Raw genomic sequence first — 15780 nt, forward strand, 5'->3', positions numbered from 1 at the left:
GCTGGATCAGGACATGGTTGTGCCCTGCGATGTACTCCCGACTCATTAGCAGCAGCAGCCTCTGCCCACAGGATGCCTTCCCGACCTATCAGACCTGTTGTCATTCGACTACGCAGTGGCACAGACACAGCAGCAAATGTGCGCAGTCCAAAGCGCCCTGATCCAATTCTGGCAGCAATCCTATAAAATTATTCTTATTTTTCAACCCCAGTAATCGATAACAACACATACACTTGCAGTTTATAAAGTGCTAGCAGTTAAACTTGCAGCAGTAGTGGACTCTGGTAACTGTCGTCTGTATCGCATATTTAAATTGACAGGAATTCAGTAGTATTGGTTGCACAATTGACAAAGTGGTAGAACACTAAAGCTGGAAACTCGCAGTTTGGTAGGATGTCAAAACCGGAAATTGGTAAAAATGGTGTCACGACGTACGTACACCACATACGCCGCAATTTCACCACATATGTATCTCAAATATATCACAATTACGCAACGCACACACTTCAATTAGGCAACAAACACTTCAAGTTTATGTCCTAAATACGTTGAACATACACATACGCCATACATACATAATCCATACGCTAGGGGAAGATACATTGGCAGTTTGAAATAACGATGTCATAGCATAGTCTGTATAAATGTTAGCCAAAATGAGCTAAATGTGGAAACAGGTAAATTGACTATTTGGTAGGATGCCACCTCTGTAAATTGATAAAATTAGCTGTAGGATAAACGAAAAAAATTGAAAACTTTATGCGGATATGTATCTGCCTACTGTGTAAATCCATTGATTCTTGGAGAAAAAGATGTATGCAGTATACTTAATTAGCTGCCTGACGTTAAGTGTGGGTCTACGTCCAGCATCAAGCAAGCAAGAGTTAATCACAGCGGCTGTCACGAAGTAGCCCGTACCTGAAAGTATTCGAACAGCCTGCATTATTTATCAGTCTTCCACTGATAAATCGCATACCGATAGTTGTAAGATTACGTGTTACATAACAGCGCCTGTGGCTGGAATCGACAAATATTAGCGATAACGACAGGCGGTCGTCAGCAGAGGCACAGCAGCAGAACACCGACATGGAGCTGCAGGGCAAGGTGGCCATCGTTACGGGGGGAGCTTCAGGCATCGGCCTCGAGATGGTCAAGCACCTCCTCCAGGCGGGACTCAAGGTGAGTGAGTGTCCACATCTGGCACTGACTGCTCGAGATGAACCTTCGGGATCAGTCAGGAGATAGCACGCTGTTACTCTTTACGAACCCCACCACCTCGAACTACTAAAACGGAAGAAAAATGATTTTAAAATACGGAGATGTGTTTGTTCTGCCTTCCATCAAGATCATTTAGCTGTAATGTTCTGCATTTGGGCGCATTCGACGTTAGGCGATTAATGAGTCTAGAGACTTCAGATGCACATGTTGGTGGAGAAACAACAGCGTGTACCGGACGCTTATGACTAGCCGATGTACAAGAGTCAAATGCTGAGGCATTGTTTACCAAAAAAATAAACATCGGGTTTAAATAGCGTATTGTAGACAGTACTTGTTGTTGCAGTTATTGCTGTCTTCAGCCCGAGGACTGGTTTAATGCAGCTCTCTACGCTATGCTACCCTGTGCAAGCCTCTTCATCCCCGAATAACTACTGCAATCAAAGTTCATTTTAACCTTCTTACTATATTGATCCTTGGTTTCCCTCCACAATTTTACCCCGCCTGCCTCTCCCCTCCTCCTCACCATTACTTCATTGGCGATTCTTTTCATATCTCAAGCTGTGTCCTATCGATCTATTTCGTCTTTGGTCAACTCGTGCCATAGTTTTCTTTTTTCTGCAGTTCTATTAAGTGCATCCTCTATTCATCTAATCTTCACCATTTTTCTGTAGCAACACATTTCAAAAGTGTCTATCATCTTTTTGCTTGAACTGCTAATCGTCCACTTTCGTAGAAGGCTACACTCTACACAAGTATCTTCAGAGAAGAATTCCCCATGCTTACATTTATCTATGATTCTCTTGACGGGACATCCACAACTGTCGATATTTATCATCAACAATAAGATCCGCTACAGCTGTTCAATTTTATGCCATGTACCAGAGATACTCTATTTTAACTTAGTTTAACCTTCAGTTATTCGACTTTTATGGAACCACATTTTGTGCACGAACATGGGGTTTTCTCTTAAGAATTTTACTACAAGTTCGGTTTACTTTTTTTAATGCTCACAATTGGGATAATTGGGATAGGCGGCACCTGAAGATGGGACACAGGTCCCGAAAAAGTTTCTTGTTTTCTCTCTCCTTTTTTTTTAACTGGCTTTCGGGACGTCCCATTCAGTTATCGCAATAGAGGAATGTCAATTATGACGATATGAACGTAGGGAAAGTACAACATCCATTCCCCGAACGGTATACGTCTCCTTCCCGGTCGGGAATCGAAGCTAGGCCCATTTGCTTGGCAATCCACCGCAATGCCCGCGGAGCTACCGAGCCAAGCTCGAAGCTGGGTTGTACGTCCCTTTTAGGAAATAAAGAAACTTACAACTGGCCTTTTTTTTTTTTGGGGGGGGGGGTGTATCCAGTCTTCTGACTGGTATGATGCGAAGCGCCACGAATTCCTCTCCTCTACCAACTACTTCATCTGAGAACAGCACTTGCAACCAACGTCCTCAATTATTTGCTGGATGTATTTCAATCTCCGTCTTCCGCTACAGTTTTCTCCCTCTACAGGTCCCTCTAGTACCATGCAAGTCATTTCCTCATGTCTTAATAAATGTCCTACCATCCTGTCTCCTCTCCTTATCAGTGATTTCCACATATTCCTTTGCTCTCCCAGTCTGGGCAGAATCTCCTCATTCCTTAACTTATCAGTCCACTTAATTCTAACAATCGCTTGTAGCACCACATCTCAAATGCTTCGATTCTCTTCTGTTCCTGTTTTCCCACAGTCCATGTTTCATTCCTCCTAATTTCTTCCTCAAATTAAGGCCTATGTTTCATACTAGCAGTCTTCTCTTGGCCAGGAACGCCCTTTTTGCCAGAGCTAGTCAGCTTTTGATGTCCTCCTTGCTCCGTCCGTCATTGGTTATTTTGCTGCCACGTAACAGAATTCCTTAACTGATTCAACTCTGTGACCATCAATCCTGACGTTAAGAATCTCGCTGTTCTCTTTTCTGCTATTTTACACTACTTTCGTCTTTTTTCGATTTACTCTCAATCCATATTCTGTACTCATTAGATTGTTCATTCCATTCAGCATATCATGCAATTCTTTTCACTTTCACTCAGGTTGGCATATTTATTCGCAAATCGTATCATTGATATCATTTCGCTTTGAATTTTAATTCCACTCCTCAATATTTCTTTCATTTCCATCATTGCTCCTTCGATGTATAGATTGAACACTAGAGGGGAAAGACTGCATCCCTGTCTTACACCCGTTTTAATCCGAGCGCTTCTTTCTTTGTCGTTAGCTCTTATTATTCCCTCTTGGCTCTTGTACATATTGTATATTACCCGCCTCTCCTTATAATTTACCCCTATTTTCCTCAGAAGTTCGAATATCTTGCACCATTATATATTCTCGAAAGCTTTCTACAGGTAACCTGGTCTAGATTTTTCTTTACAATTGTACCGGTTCTTATCACTGATAACTTACATCTGTGTTAGATGTTAAAAAATTCTTCTTTTTCACAAATGCTTTTATGTTATAGCTAGTCCAAACTTCATATCCTTTCTACTTCGGCCATTACCAGTAATTTTGCTGCCCAAGTATTAAAACTCATTAACTACTTTTATTTCCTCGCCTAAATTAAGTCATCTAGCAACATCTGCTTTAATTCAACTACATTCTATTACCCTTGTTTCACATTTGTTGATGTACGTCTTATAACCTGTTTTCAACTGTGTATGCAAACCGTTCAGTTGATCTTATTTCCTTTAAAACCTTTCCGCTCATTGAGTTCAGTTAAGAACGAATTTTACGTGCAACGTATCGTCAACTTTAAACCATCACATTTCGTTAATAGACAGAGGCTATTCGATAAAAAAATTCTTTTCGACTGTATCCATTTATCTACTTTCTTGGAACGTTTGAACCGATTCGTACAAGTTTAAAGTATAGAAGTGGCGTGCTTCAAAGACCTCCCAGGAAAATGTGTACTTTGCACGCAAAATGCAAGCGAAGCAAGATTTCTTTTCAAACGTTTAAAATTTCTCGTAGACTAAGGTCTGATGCGCCAATGGACCAAATTTAAACTATCAGTCTCGCTCCAGTCCGGAGTTATTTAAGGATGGCTGTTTTTGCACTTAAAATCCGAACGGTGCACGTAAAGATGGTGCCATTAGTTGAACATTAATTTTAGCCTAATTGAAATCTTTTACAAAAGAAATTAATCGATTCGGACAATATTGCTGGACGCCGGGCTCCGGTTCTCTATACGATGAGCCACAACTGCAATAAGACATGTTCGAGTAGCTGTACAAATGGCCGCTGGTCCGGGCTAGTCCAAAGACTTTCTACCTCATGTTCCTAACTCAAACAGGAAGCACCAAGCACCCCCCCCTACCCCCACCCACCCACCAAATGTCATTCTGCTTGCTGCTTCCTTTTCAGACACGTTTGTTGCAGTGCTTGCCCTCTGTAACGATTTCCGGGAGCGTTTAAAATTTTTTAAATTCAGTTTTTACTCCGATGAGTTATGAAGATGTAAAAAAGTGTTCAGTAAACGACGAATGGTTTCTTTTCACAGCCATGTGAATCACAGAGATATTGTTATCAATTCGGTGTTTTCAAATGCACCTATAGTACTTTCCATTGCAAGTATCACAGTTCTAAAAGAGGCGAATGCAGCGACGGTTCACTCTTCGACATGCGATGGCCAGCTTCGAAGAAATTAAGATATTTGTAATATATTTACCTCTTCTGAATATGAAATCGATCGCTTCCTTATGCGGAAATTCGTGATTTCATATCCAGATAAGGAAGGAGGAAGCGGAGTGTTGCAGGGCTGAGATACCAGTTTGAATGGGGCACAGAGGAAATTAATGTTAAATCTGTCCATGTCATTCACGTGTATCGAGTGCTGGTTGGTCTCTAAAAAAAATAAATGTGGTTCACAAAATAAGAAAAAATGCTTCTTTATGGAGAATTGAGAAGGGACTTGAAGATAGCAGTTAAGTTGTACGCACAAATACTCCATCAAGCGGTGTCCAACAAGAACGACAATTCAGCTAACTTGCCAAAGATTGTTCTCGGAACGTGCCTGCAACGAGCGGAGCGAGTCGAACGGATGTTCTCGTCCATAACCCAGATGATGATGATGATGATTAGTGTTTTAGGGCGCACAACATAACCCAGATGTTAGCTCCAGAGAAACTGCAAGAGACTCAGCAATAAAGTCCGATGCTCGCATTTTGCTCGCAAAAAGGTTCCACCTGTATCACGTGTCACGTTAAAAGTGGCCGCATTTCGGATAACAGAGGTTCACTTGTCCTTATCACAAGGAGTTTGCGTAGCTGAGCGCCAACTGTGCACAAACACTGCAGTTAACATTATTTATTCGGGCCTGAGGGCTCCAGCGTCATCCACAAACAGCATTATCCGTCCCTGTACTGTCTGACCAAGGTACTCCATCCCACAAACTGACATCCGGCACCTGCACAAACACAAACCATGCACGTTTGCATTCTTGTATTCATGATGGGTACACCGATTATTAATGTACCAGCATTTCACATTTGCAATGACTTATCTCGCACCTACATTAACCTGTGATCTTGCAATGTTAATCACTTAAATATGTTACCTACACAAATGTATTCACGAAATTATTTTTTGGTGTTACGACTTTTTTCTGTCAATGTAGATAAAGCACAGCCGCCTCTGGCAACACAGAGCCGCGCCAACTTGACGTTACCAGACCTGGCTTCGAAAATAACCTTAAACTGACTTCTCATGCTGCTACCTTGAATCTAAACCAAGGGACTTCAGCTGAATTTGCCTAGTTGCATGCAACTGTTATTATGCCCACATTCATTCAAAGCGAACAAGAATCCATGTTTCGGATAAGTGGTAACGGGTACATTTAGTACTGAGTTAATAACGAGCATCAAAACCGATTGAGGGATTAGTGAACACAGGATTGTCGTAGCGAGATTGAATATTGTAATCCCCAAATCCTCGAAAAATAAGCGAAAATATACCTGTTCAAAAAATCAGATAAAAATAAAATAAAAGCAAATACAAATTCACTTGACGCCTTCCTGAGAGAGAATCTCTACTCATTCCAAATTAATAACATAAATGTAGACCAGATATGGCTTGAATTCAAAGAAATAGTATCGGCAGCAATTGAGAGATTTATACCAAATAAATTAACAAACGACGGAGCTGATCGTTCTTGGTACACAAAACCTGTTAGAACACTGTTGCAGAAACAACAAACAAATATGCCAAATTTAAACAGACGCAAAATCCCCAAGATTGGCGATCTTTTACAGCATCTCGAAATTAAGTGTGGACTTCAATGTGAGATGCTTATAACAGTTTCCACAACGAAACTTTGTCGCGAAACCTGGCAGAAAATCCAAAGGGATTCTGGTCGTATGTGAAGTATGTTAGCGGCAAGAAACAATCAATGCCTTCTCTGCGCGATGGCAATGGAGATACTATCGAAGACAGTGCTGCCAAAGCAGAGCTACTAAACACAGCCTTCCGAAATGCCTTCACAAAAGAAGACGAAGTAAATATTGCAGAATTTGAATCGAGAACAGCTACCAACATGAGTAACGTAGAAGTAAATATCCTCGGAGTAGTGAAGCAACTTAAATCACTTATTAAAACCAAGTCTTCTACTCCAGACAGTATACCAATTAGGTTCCTTTCGGAGTATGCTGATGCATTAGCTCCATATTTAACTATCATATACAACCGTTCGCTCGACGAAAGATCCGTACCCAGAGACTGGAAAGTTGCACAGGTCACACCAATATTCAAGAAAGGTGGTAGGAGTAATCCACTAAATTACAGTCGCATATCGTTAACGTCGAAATGCACCACGATTTTGGAACATATATTGTGTTCGAACCTTATGAACTACCTCGAAGAAAACGGTCTATTGACACACAGTCAACATGGGTTTAGAAAACATCGTTCCAGTGAAACACAACTAGATATTTATTCACGTGAAGTGTTGAGTGCTATTGACAACGGATTTCAGATCGATTCCGTATTTCTGGATTTCCGGAAGGCTTTCGACACGGTTCCACACAAGCGGCTCGTAGTGAAATCGTGTCCTTATGGAATATGGTTTCAGTTATGTGACTGGATTTGTGATTTCCTGTCAGAGAAGTCGCAGTTCGTAGTAATTGACGGAAAGTCATCGAGTAAAACAGATGTGATTTCTGGCGTTCCCCAAGGCAGTGTTATAGGCCTTTTGCTGTTCCTTATCTACGAGGCCTGTTCAGAAAGTAAGCTCCGATTGATTGCCAAATTGAAACCACAGTGAACATCAGAAATGTTTTACTTGTAACAATTAGCTACACCTTTCAGCTACTTCTCTACGTAGTCGCCGTTCTGACTTAGACTTTTGTCATAGCGTTGTACCAACTTTTCAATAGCCTCATCATAGAAGGCAGCCGCCAGTGCTTTCCGCCAATTCTCCACGCTGGCCTACACCTCGTTGTCTGTGTCAAAATGTTGTCTTCAAAGACAGCGGTTCATGTGACCAGAGATGAAACTCAGGGGGAGACAATTGCGGACTGTATTGTGGGTAATCTAACATTTCCATTTGAAAACGATGCAGGAGCATCTTCATTGCCCCTGCAGAATGCGGCTGAGAATTGTCGTGAAGACGAAACAGCACGACAGTTATGTAATGTTAGCTGCATAGCTTCAGGCGAAATTTCTCACCAGGCCCTCGTACTTGGCGGCAGACACTATTTTCTACACATCTTTACGCACTCACTGCGAGCTCAGAAATGAGAAGAGCGACGTGATGCTAACTGGGGTTATACTAGAGACACTACCCAACACATCTGTGCAAAGCTTTATCGGATTTTCATAGTCGTTTCCATTTCGCGACCGATCGGAGCTTACTTTCTGAACGCCCCTCGTATAAACGATTTGGAGACAATCTGAGCAGCCGTCTTCGGTTGTTTGCAGATGAGGCTGTCGTTTATCGACTCATAAAGTCATCAGAAGATCAAAACAAACTACAAAACGATTTAGAAAAGATATCTGAATGGTGCGAAAAGTGGGAGTTGACCCTAAATAACGAAAAGTCTGAGGTCATCTACATGCTAAAACGAACTCGTTAAACTTAAGTTACACGATAAATCAGTCTAATCTAAAAGCCGTAAATTTTCAACTAAATACCTAGATATTACAATTACGAATAACTTAAATTGGAAGGAACACATAGAAAATGTTGTGGGGAAGGCTAACCAAAGACTGCGTTTTATTGGCAGAACGCTTAGAAAATGTGACAGACCTACTACGGTGACTGCCTACACTACGCTTGTCCTTCCTCTTTTAGAATACTGCTGCGCGGTGTGGGATCCTTACTAGATAGTACTGGCGGAGTACATCGAAAAAGTTCAAAGAAAGGCAGCACGTTTTGTATTATCGCGAAATAGGGGAGAGAGTGTCAGAGAAAAAATACAGGATTTGGGCTGGACGTCATTAAAAGAAAGGCGTTTTTCGTTGCGACGGAATCTTCTCACGAAATTCTAATCACCAAATTTCTCCTCCGAATGCGAAAATATTTTGTTGACACCGACCTACATAGGGAGGAACGATCACCACGACAAAATCAGGAAAATCAGAGCTCGTACGGAAAGATATAGGTGTTCATTCTTTCCGCGCGCTATACGAAATTGGAATAATAGAGAATTGTGAAGGTAGTTGGATGAACCCTGTGCCAGGCAATTAAATGTGATTTGCAGAGTATCCATGTAGATGTAGATGTAGACTGTCAGTTCTGGTTATGGTGAGAATAAAGACACATACTTTCAGTTCCCAGTGTGATCTTCCTCCCAAGAACGGAAAACATGAGCATGAAAAATACTGGCACATGCAGGCAGAGAAAAGATAGTCTGCTGGGTTCAATGAGTCAAACCACCAAAATGATACGAGAGGAGGAACGGCTGACGCCCTTCAGCTTCACCAGAAGATTAGCGAGCGAGACATCAGAAACCGAGTGGAATACAGTTTCAAATTGTGTCGAGCGGATGGAAGAGTACGGGTATGGCCATAACCTCATGAATCCATGGACCCTTCCTGTCAGCAGGGGACAGTTCAAGCTGGTGGAGCCTCTGTAATGGTGTTGTGCGTGTGCAGTTGGAGTGATATATGATCCCTGATACGTGTATATACGACTCTCACAGATGACACGTACGTAAGCATTCTGTCTGATCGCCTGCATCCATTCCAGTCCTTTGTGCATTCCGACTAACTTGGGCAATTCCAGCAGGACATTGCAACACCCCACACGTCCAGAATAAATACAGAATGGCTCCAGGAACACTCTTATGAGTTTAAACACTTCCGATGGCCACAAAACCCCTCAGACATGAACATTATTGAGCATATCTGGGATGCTTTGCAGCTACTGTTCAGAAGAAGTCTCCAATCGTCGTACTCTTACCGATTTATGAACAGCCCTGCAAGATTCAGGGTGTCAATTTCCTCCTGCACTCCTTCAGACATTAGCTGAGTGCATGCAACGTCGTGTTGCGGCACTTCTGCGTGCTCCCGGGGGCCCTACACGATTGTACGCAGGTGTATAAGTTTCTTTGGCTCTTCAGTGTATTACATTTAATACATTTACGAACAGGGTCAATTTCCAGAGCCTGCACCATTCATCAGTTCTCTGTAGTTCATTCTGCAACAACTTAATCATTTGCGAACAGTCTTTAAGAATTTCCGACGCTTTCTAACAGATTATTTATGCACTCTGTCAACAGTAATCGTCCTATCACACTCCCTCGGGGTGCTACGGAAATCAGCTTTGCATTTGTGGACTTTATTTCGTTAAGTTCTGTCTGCGACTAAGTCTTGAGTCATGCCCGCCTGGTTAGCCGTTCGGTCTAACGCACGGCTTTCCGGATTGGGAAGGAGCGCCTTGTCTCCGGCATGAATCCGCCTAACGGACTTGTCTCGAGGTCTGGTGAGTGGGTCAGTCTGTGGGTGGTTTTTAGGCGGTTTTCCATCTGCCTCGGCGAATGCGGTCTGGTTCCCCTTGTTCCGAATCAGGGGGTACACATACGCGTACGCGTACCCCACCATTACTCTTACACGCAAACATAGGGGCTACACTCGTCTAGTGTGAGACGTTTCGCGGCTGAGGGGGAGAGGGGGGGGGGGGGTGTTCCACCGGGGCCCAAACGGCACAATATCGCTGAAAGAGTGGTTCGGTGTGGGGCGGCGTAGGTCTGAAGTGGACTGCGGTAGTCGTCGTGGGGTCGTGGACCACTGCGGCTGCGGCGAGAACGGAGCCTCTCCGTCGTTTCTAGGTGCCCGATTAACATACAATACAAGTCTTGAGTCCAGTCACAAGTCTGGTCTGATTCCCTGTCAGCTCGTATTTTTTCCACAAACTGGAATGTGGGATGGTTTTAAATGTCTTCCGGAAGTCAGTGAACACGGTATCAACCTGCGCGTCGTTGTATGCAGCGCTGTGGATCTCATGGAGGAACAGAGAGGGCTGTGTTTCACGTGTAACTTGGTGCACCATTCCACATCAGTGGTTTTCGACAGACATTCTTCGTTTTCTGATTAACGTCTACCGGTGGTGGTCCTTCCGCTGCCAACAAATCCAATAGCACGTTGGTCCTGTTTGGACGCACTTGGTAATAACGTCACTGTACTTCACAAAGCATTTACTACACGTATGTTGGAAATACACGAAAGCCACACTAATCCCGTGACGAGGTGAGAAAAGTAATGGGATAGCGATATGCACGTATACAGCTGGTTTTGTTATGCGAACACAAAGTATAAAAGGGCATTGATTTGGCTGGGCTGTTATTTGTACTCAGATCATTCACAGGTAAGGTGTTGGATTGATTATGGCAGCAGGACTGGAATAAACGGAATTAGAACGCAGAATAGTAGTTGGATCTAGACGCATGGAACATTTCATTTCGGAAATCGTTAAGGAATTCAATATTCCGAGGTCCACAGTGTCAAGAGCGTGCCGGGAATACCAAATTTCAGATATTACCTTTCACCATGGATAACGCATTGGCCGACGGTCTTCATTTAACGACCGAGGGCAATGGCTTTTGCGTTGAGATGTCAGTACTGATAGAGAAGCAACATTTCGTGAAATAACCGCCGAAATCGATTCGGGACGAACGACTAACGTATCCATTAGGACAGTGCGGAGAAATTTGGGCTATGGCAGCAGGGGACCGAAGCATGTGTCTTGCTGTCTGCGGCGCCTATCCTGAACTCATGATATGTCGATTGGACCCTAGACGACTGGAAAATTGTGGTCTGGTCGAATGAGTCCCGATCTCAGTTGGTAAGAGATGATGACAGAGTTCGAGTGTGGTGCAGACTCCACGAAGCCATAGATCACAGCTATCAACAAGGACTGTGTAAGCTGGTGGTTGTTCCATGATGGTGTCGGCTTTGTTTACACGAAATAGATTGGGTCCTCTTGTCCAACTGAACCTATCATTGACTGGAAATTGGTTAGAAAACCAACTCGAGATGGGAACGTATTAGATATCTTGGCGACAAACAGACCTGATATTTTTGAGCAAGTTAATCTAGAAGAAGGTATTGGCGACCAATAATGTCGGTGTGGCTTCTATGTCAGTGGAAGTTAAAAAAAAATAAAATAGAAACAGCGTAGAGTTTTCTTGTATGGGAAAGCAAATAAAAGTGTCATCAATGAATATCTTCATAGTCAGCTCCAAGCATTCACAGCGGGACCTAAAGATATTGAGCATCTTTGGTCGGAATTTGAAGGTATTGTCCATCATGCGCCTAGCAAAAATATAGGGGAGGGAAAGGATCCACTTTGGTACAACAAACATATTAGGGAGTTGCTGAGAAAGCAGAGAATATTGCACAGTCGTTTTAAACGTATTCACTGCCCCATTGACAAACAGATGTTACCCGAAATGAAAGCAGCTCTAAGAAGGAGAATGAGAGATTCTTTTAATAAATTTGAAATCTGCTGATTCTATAAATAACCCCAAAAAATTTTGGTCGTACGTAAAATCTATGAACGCTACAAATAATTCAATACCTTTTCTTGCTGACGCTACGGGAAATGCAACTGATGATGATAAACGGAAGGCAGAAATTTTAAATCTAGCTTTCAAAAACTCGTTTACGGTACAGAACTGCAGCAGCATCCTTTAAATTATCGAACAAACGCAAGGATGGCTGACATAGTGTTTAGTGTATCTGGGATTGTAAAACAGTTAAGATCCTTAGACACCAGGAAGGCATCTGGCCCAGACGGTATCCCCGTATGATTATACACTCCTGGAAATTGAAATAAGAACACCGTGAATTCATTGTCCCAGGAAGGGGAAACTTTATTGACAGATTCCTGGGGTCAGATACATCACATGATCACACTGACAGAACCACAGGCACATAGACACAGGCAACAGAGCATGCACGATGTCGGCACTAGTACAGTGTATATCCACCTTTCGCAGCAATGCAGGCTGCTATTCTCCCATGGAGACGATCGTAGAGATGCTGGATGTAGTCCTGTGGAACGGCTTGCCATGCCATTTCCACCTGGCGCCTCAGTTGGACCAGCGTTCGTGCTGGACGTGCAGACCGCGTGAGACGACGCTTCATCCAGTCCCAAACATGCTCAATGGGGGACAGATCCGGAGATCTTGCTGGCCAGGGTAGTTGACTTACACCTGCTAGAGCACGTTGGGTGGCACGGGATACATGCGGACGTGCATTGTCGTGTTGGAACAGCAAGTTCCCTTGCCGATCTAGGAATGGTAGAACGATGGGTTCGATGACGGTTTGGATGTACCGTGCACTATTCAGTGTCCCCTTGACGATCACCAGTGGTGTACGGCCAGTGTAGGAGATCGCTCCCCACACCATGATGCCGGGTGTTGGCCCTGTGTGCCTCGGTCGTATGCAGTCCTGATTGTGGCGCTCACCTGCACGGCGCCAAACACGCATACGACCATCATTGGCACCAAGGCAGAAGCGACTCTCATCGCTGAAGACGACACGTCTCCATTCGTCCCTCCATTCACGCCTGTCGCGACACCACTGCAGGCGGGCTGCACGATGTTGGGGCGTGAGCGGAAGACGGCCTAACGGTGTGCGGGACCGTAGCCCAGCTTCATGGAGACGGTTGCGAATGGTCCTCGCCGATACCCCAGGAGCAACAGTGTCCCTAATTTGCTGGGAAGTGGCGGTGCGGTCCCCTACGGCACTGCGTAGGATCCTACAGTCTTGGCATGCATCCGTGCGTCGCTGCGGTCCGGTCCCAGGTCGACGGGCACGTGCACCTTCCGCCGACCACTGGCGACAACATCGATGTACTGTGGAGACCTCACGCCCCACGTGTTGAGCAATTCGGCGGTACGTTCATCCGGCCTCCCGCATGCCCACTATACGCCCTCGCTCAAAGTCCGTCAACTGCACATACGGTTCACGTCCACGCTGTCGCGGCATGCTACCAGTGTTAAAGACTGCGATGGAGCTCCGTATGGCACGGCAAACTGGCTGACACTGACGGCGGCGGTGCACAAATGCTGCGCAGCTAGCGCCATTCGACGGCCAACACAGCGGTTCCTGGTGTGTCCGCTGTGCCGTGCGTGTAATCATTGCTTGTACAGCCCTCTCGCAGTGTCCGGAGCAAGTATGGTGGGTCTGACACACCGGTGTCAATGTGTTCTTTTTTCCATTTCCAGGAGTGTATGTTGACTGTGCTACAAATATAGTACCATTCTCATCTATCAGAGATAATTGGAACAGCGGAAAGTTCCACGGGACTGGAAGAAGGCCCATGCCATAGCAATCCATAAAAAATACAGAAAATCGGATGCACATAATTACTGGCCAATTTCACTGACATCGATTTGTTGTAGAATCATTGAACATATTTTGTGTTCAGATATAATGACCTTTTAAGACACTGAGAAGCTCATCTGCAGAAACCGGCACAGTTTTAGGAAACAGCGGACATGCGAGACACAGCTGGCCCTCTTTGTGCATGATATATAACAGGCTCTAGATACCGGCTTCCAGATTGATGCCATATTTCTCGACTTTAGAAAGGCGTTCGACTCATTTCCGCACTGTCGCTTGCTCCAAAAAGTGCGCGCTTACGGTCTATCCGATGACATAAGCGGTTGGATAGAAAGGGTTTCTAATAGACAGGGAGCAGTATGTCGTCCTGAACGGGATGACTTCAACAGAAACAAGCGTAACTTCAGGTATGCCCCAGGGCAGAGTAACAGATGCGCTGCTTTTTACGATTTACATAAACGATCTGGTTGATGGTATTGACAGCGGCATTAGACTATTTACCGATGATGCTGTAGTCTACAGGAAAGTAGTATCACATGAAAGTTGTGAACAAATGAATGAAGATTTGCAGAAAATAAATGCGTGGTGTAATGACTGGCAGTTATCTCTCAATATTAGTAAGTGTAACCTACTGCGTATAACAGGGCGAAAATCCCCATTAATGTACGAGTACAAAATAAATGCCCAGTGTTTGGAAGCGGTAACATCCGTCTAGTATCTGGGTGCGACTATTCGAAATGATCTCAGATGGAATGATCAGATTACACAAGTAACGGGTAAGGCGAACTCTAGATTGAAGTTTATTGGTAGAATCCTGAATCGATGCAGTCCTTCAACAAAGGAAATAACTTACAATACGTTAGTTCGTCCAGTATTAGAGTAATGGTCGTCTGTGTGGGACTCTTACCAGTTGGGTCTGATTCAAGAGATTGAGAAGGTTCTAAGAAGAGCGGCAAGATTCGTGACTGGTACACTGAACCATCGCGAGAGCGTTACAAATCGCATAGAAATTTTGAAGTGGGACACACTTGCAGATAGACGGCGCTCTAAACGGAACGGACTGCTCACTAAATTCCGAAGTCCAATCTTCACCGAGGATGTAGATCACATATTGTTACCACCAACTTTCTAATCGCACAATGATCACCATTCAAAGCTAAGGGAAATTAGAGCTCGTACTGAGACGTTCAGACAGTCGTTTTTCCCTCGCGCGACCCGCGAATGGAACAGAGGGGGTGAAATATGACTTAGGAACGAATTGTGCCCTCTGCCACACACCGCTTGGTGGCTAGAGGAGTATATATGTAGATGTAGATGTTCGGCTACTGGGAGACCGTTGGCAGCCAGTGTGTATACCTGCATTAGAGTTGTGCTACGTTACCTTTACGCTGTAGCAACACTCTCTAATGGAAACTCTTTGATACTCCTTATAAAATAAGAACATAATGACCCACCATATAGGAATAATTAATCAACATCGAGAAGAGTAATACATATCAGTGCCAGTGATGGTTAGCAAAAAATGGTTCAAATGGCTCTGAGCACTATGGGACTTAACATCTATGGTCATTAGTCCCCTAGAACTTAGAACTGCTTAAATCTAACTAACCTACGACATCACACAACACCCAGTCATCACGAGGCAGAAAAATCCCTGACCACGGCGGGAATAGAACCCGGGAACCCGGGAGTGGGAGTCGAGGACGCTACCGCACGACCACGAGCTGCGGACGACGGTTAGCT

General features: G+C 44.1%; 2 protein-coding genes across 2 annotated transcripts in view; one reads left to right on the forward strand and one right to left on the reverse strand.

The window, feature by feature from the left end:
* The window catches only part of LOC126412692 (brachyurin-like), a 344847-nt gene that overhangs the window by 260284 nt on the left and 68783 nt on the right, over nucleotides 1-15780 (reverse strand). The gene's annotated exons all lie outside the window — the stretch shown is intronic.
* Nucleotides 1053-15780, forward strand: part of LOC126412694 (15-hydroxyprostaglandin dehydrogenase [NAD(+)]-like) — a 248595-nt gene continuing 233867 nt past the window's right edge. Inside the window, exon 1 of the mRNA XM_050082407.1 lies at nucleotides 1053-1179. Coding sequence (XP_049938364.1) covers nucleotides 1087-1179 — 93 coding nt within the window. The 5' untranslated portion in view covers nucleotides 1053-1086. The remainder of the gene's footprint in view (nucleotides 1180-15780) is intronic.

This window comes from Schistocerca serialis, chromosome 7 (assembly GCF_023864345.2).
Source record: "Schistocerca serialis cubense isolate TAMUIC-IGC-003099 chromosome 7, iqSchSeri2.2, whole genome shotgun sequence".
In the NCBI taxonomy this organism is placed as follows: Eukaryota; Metazoa; Arthropoda; class Insecta; order Orthoptera; family Acrididae; genus Schistocerca; species Schistocerca serialis.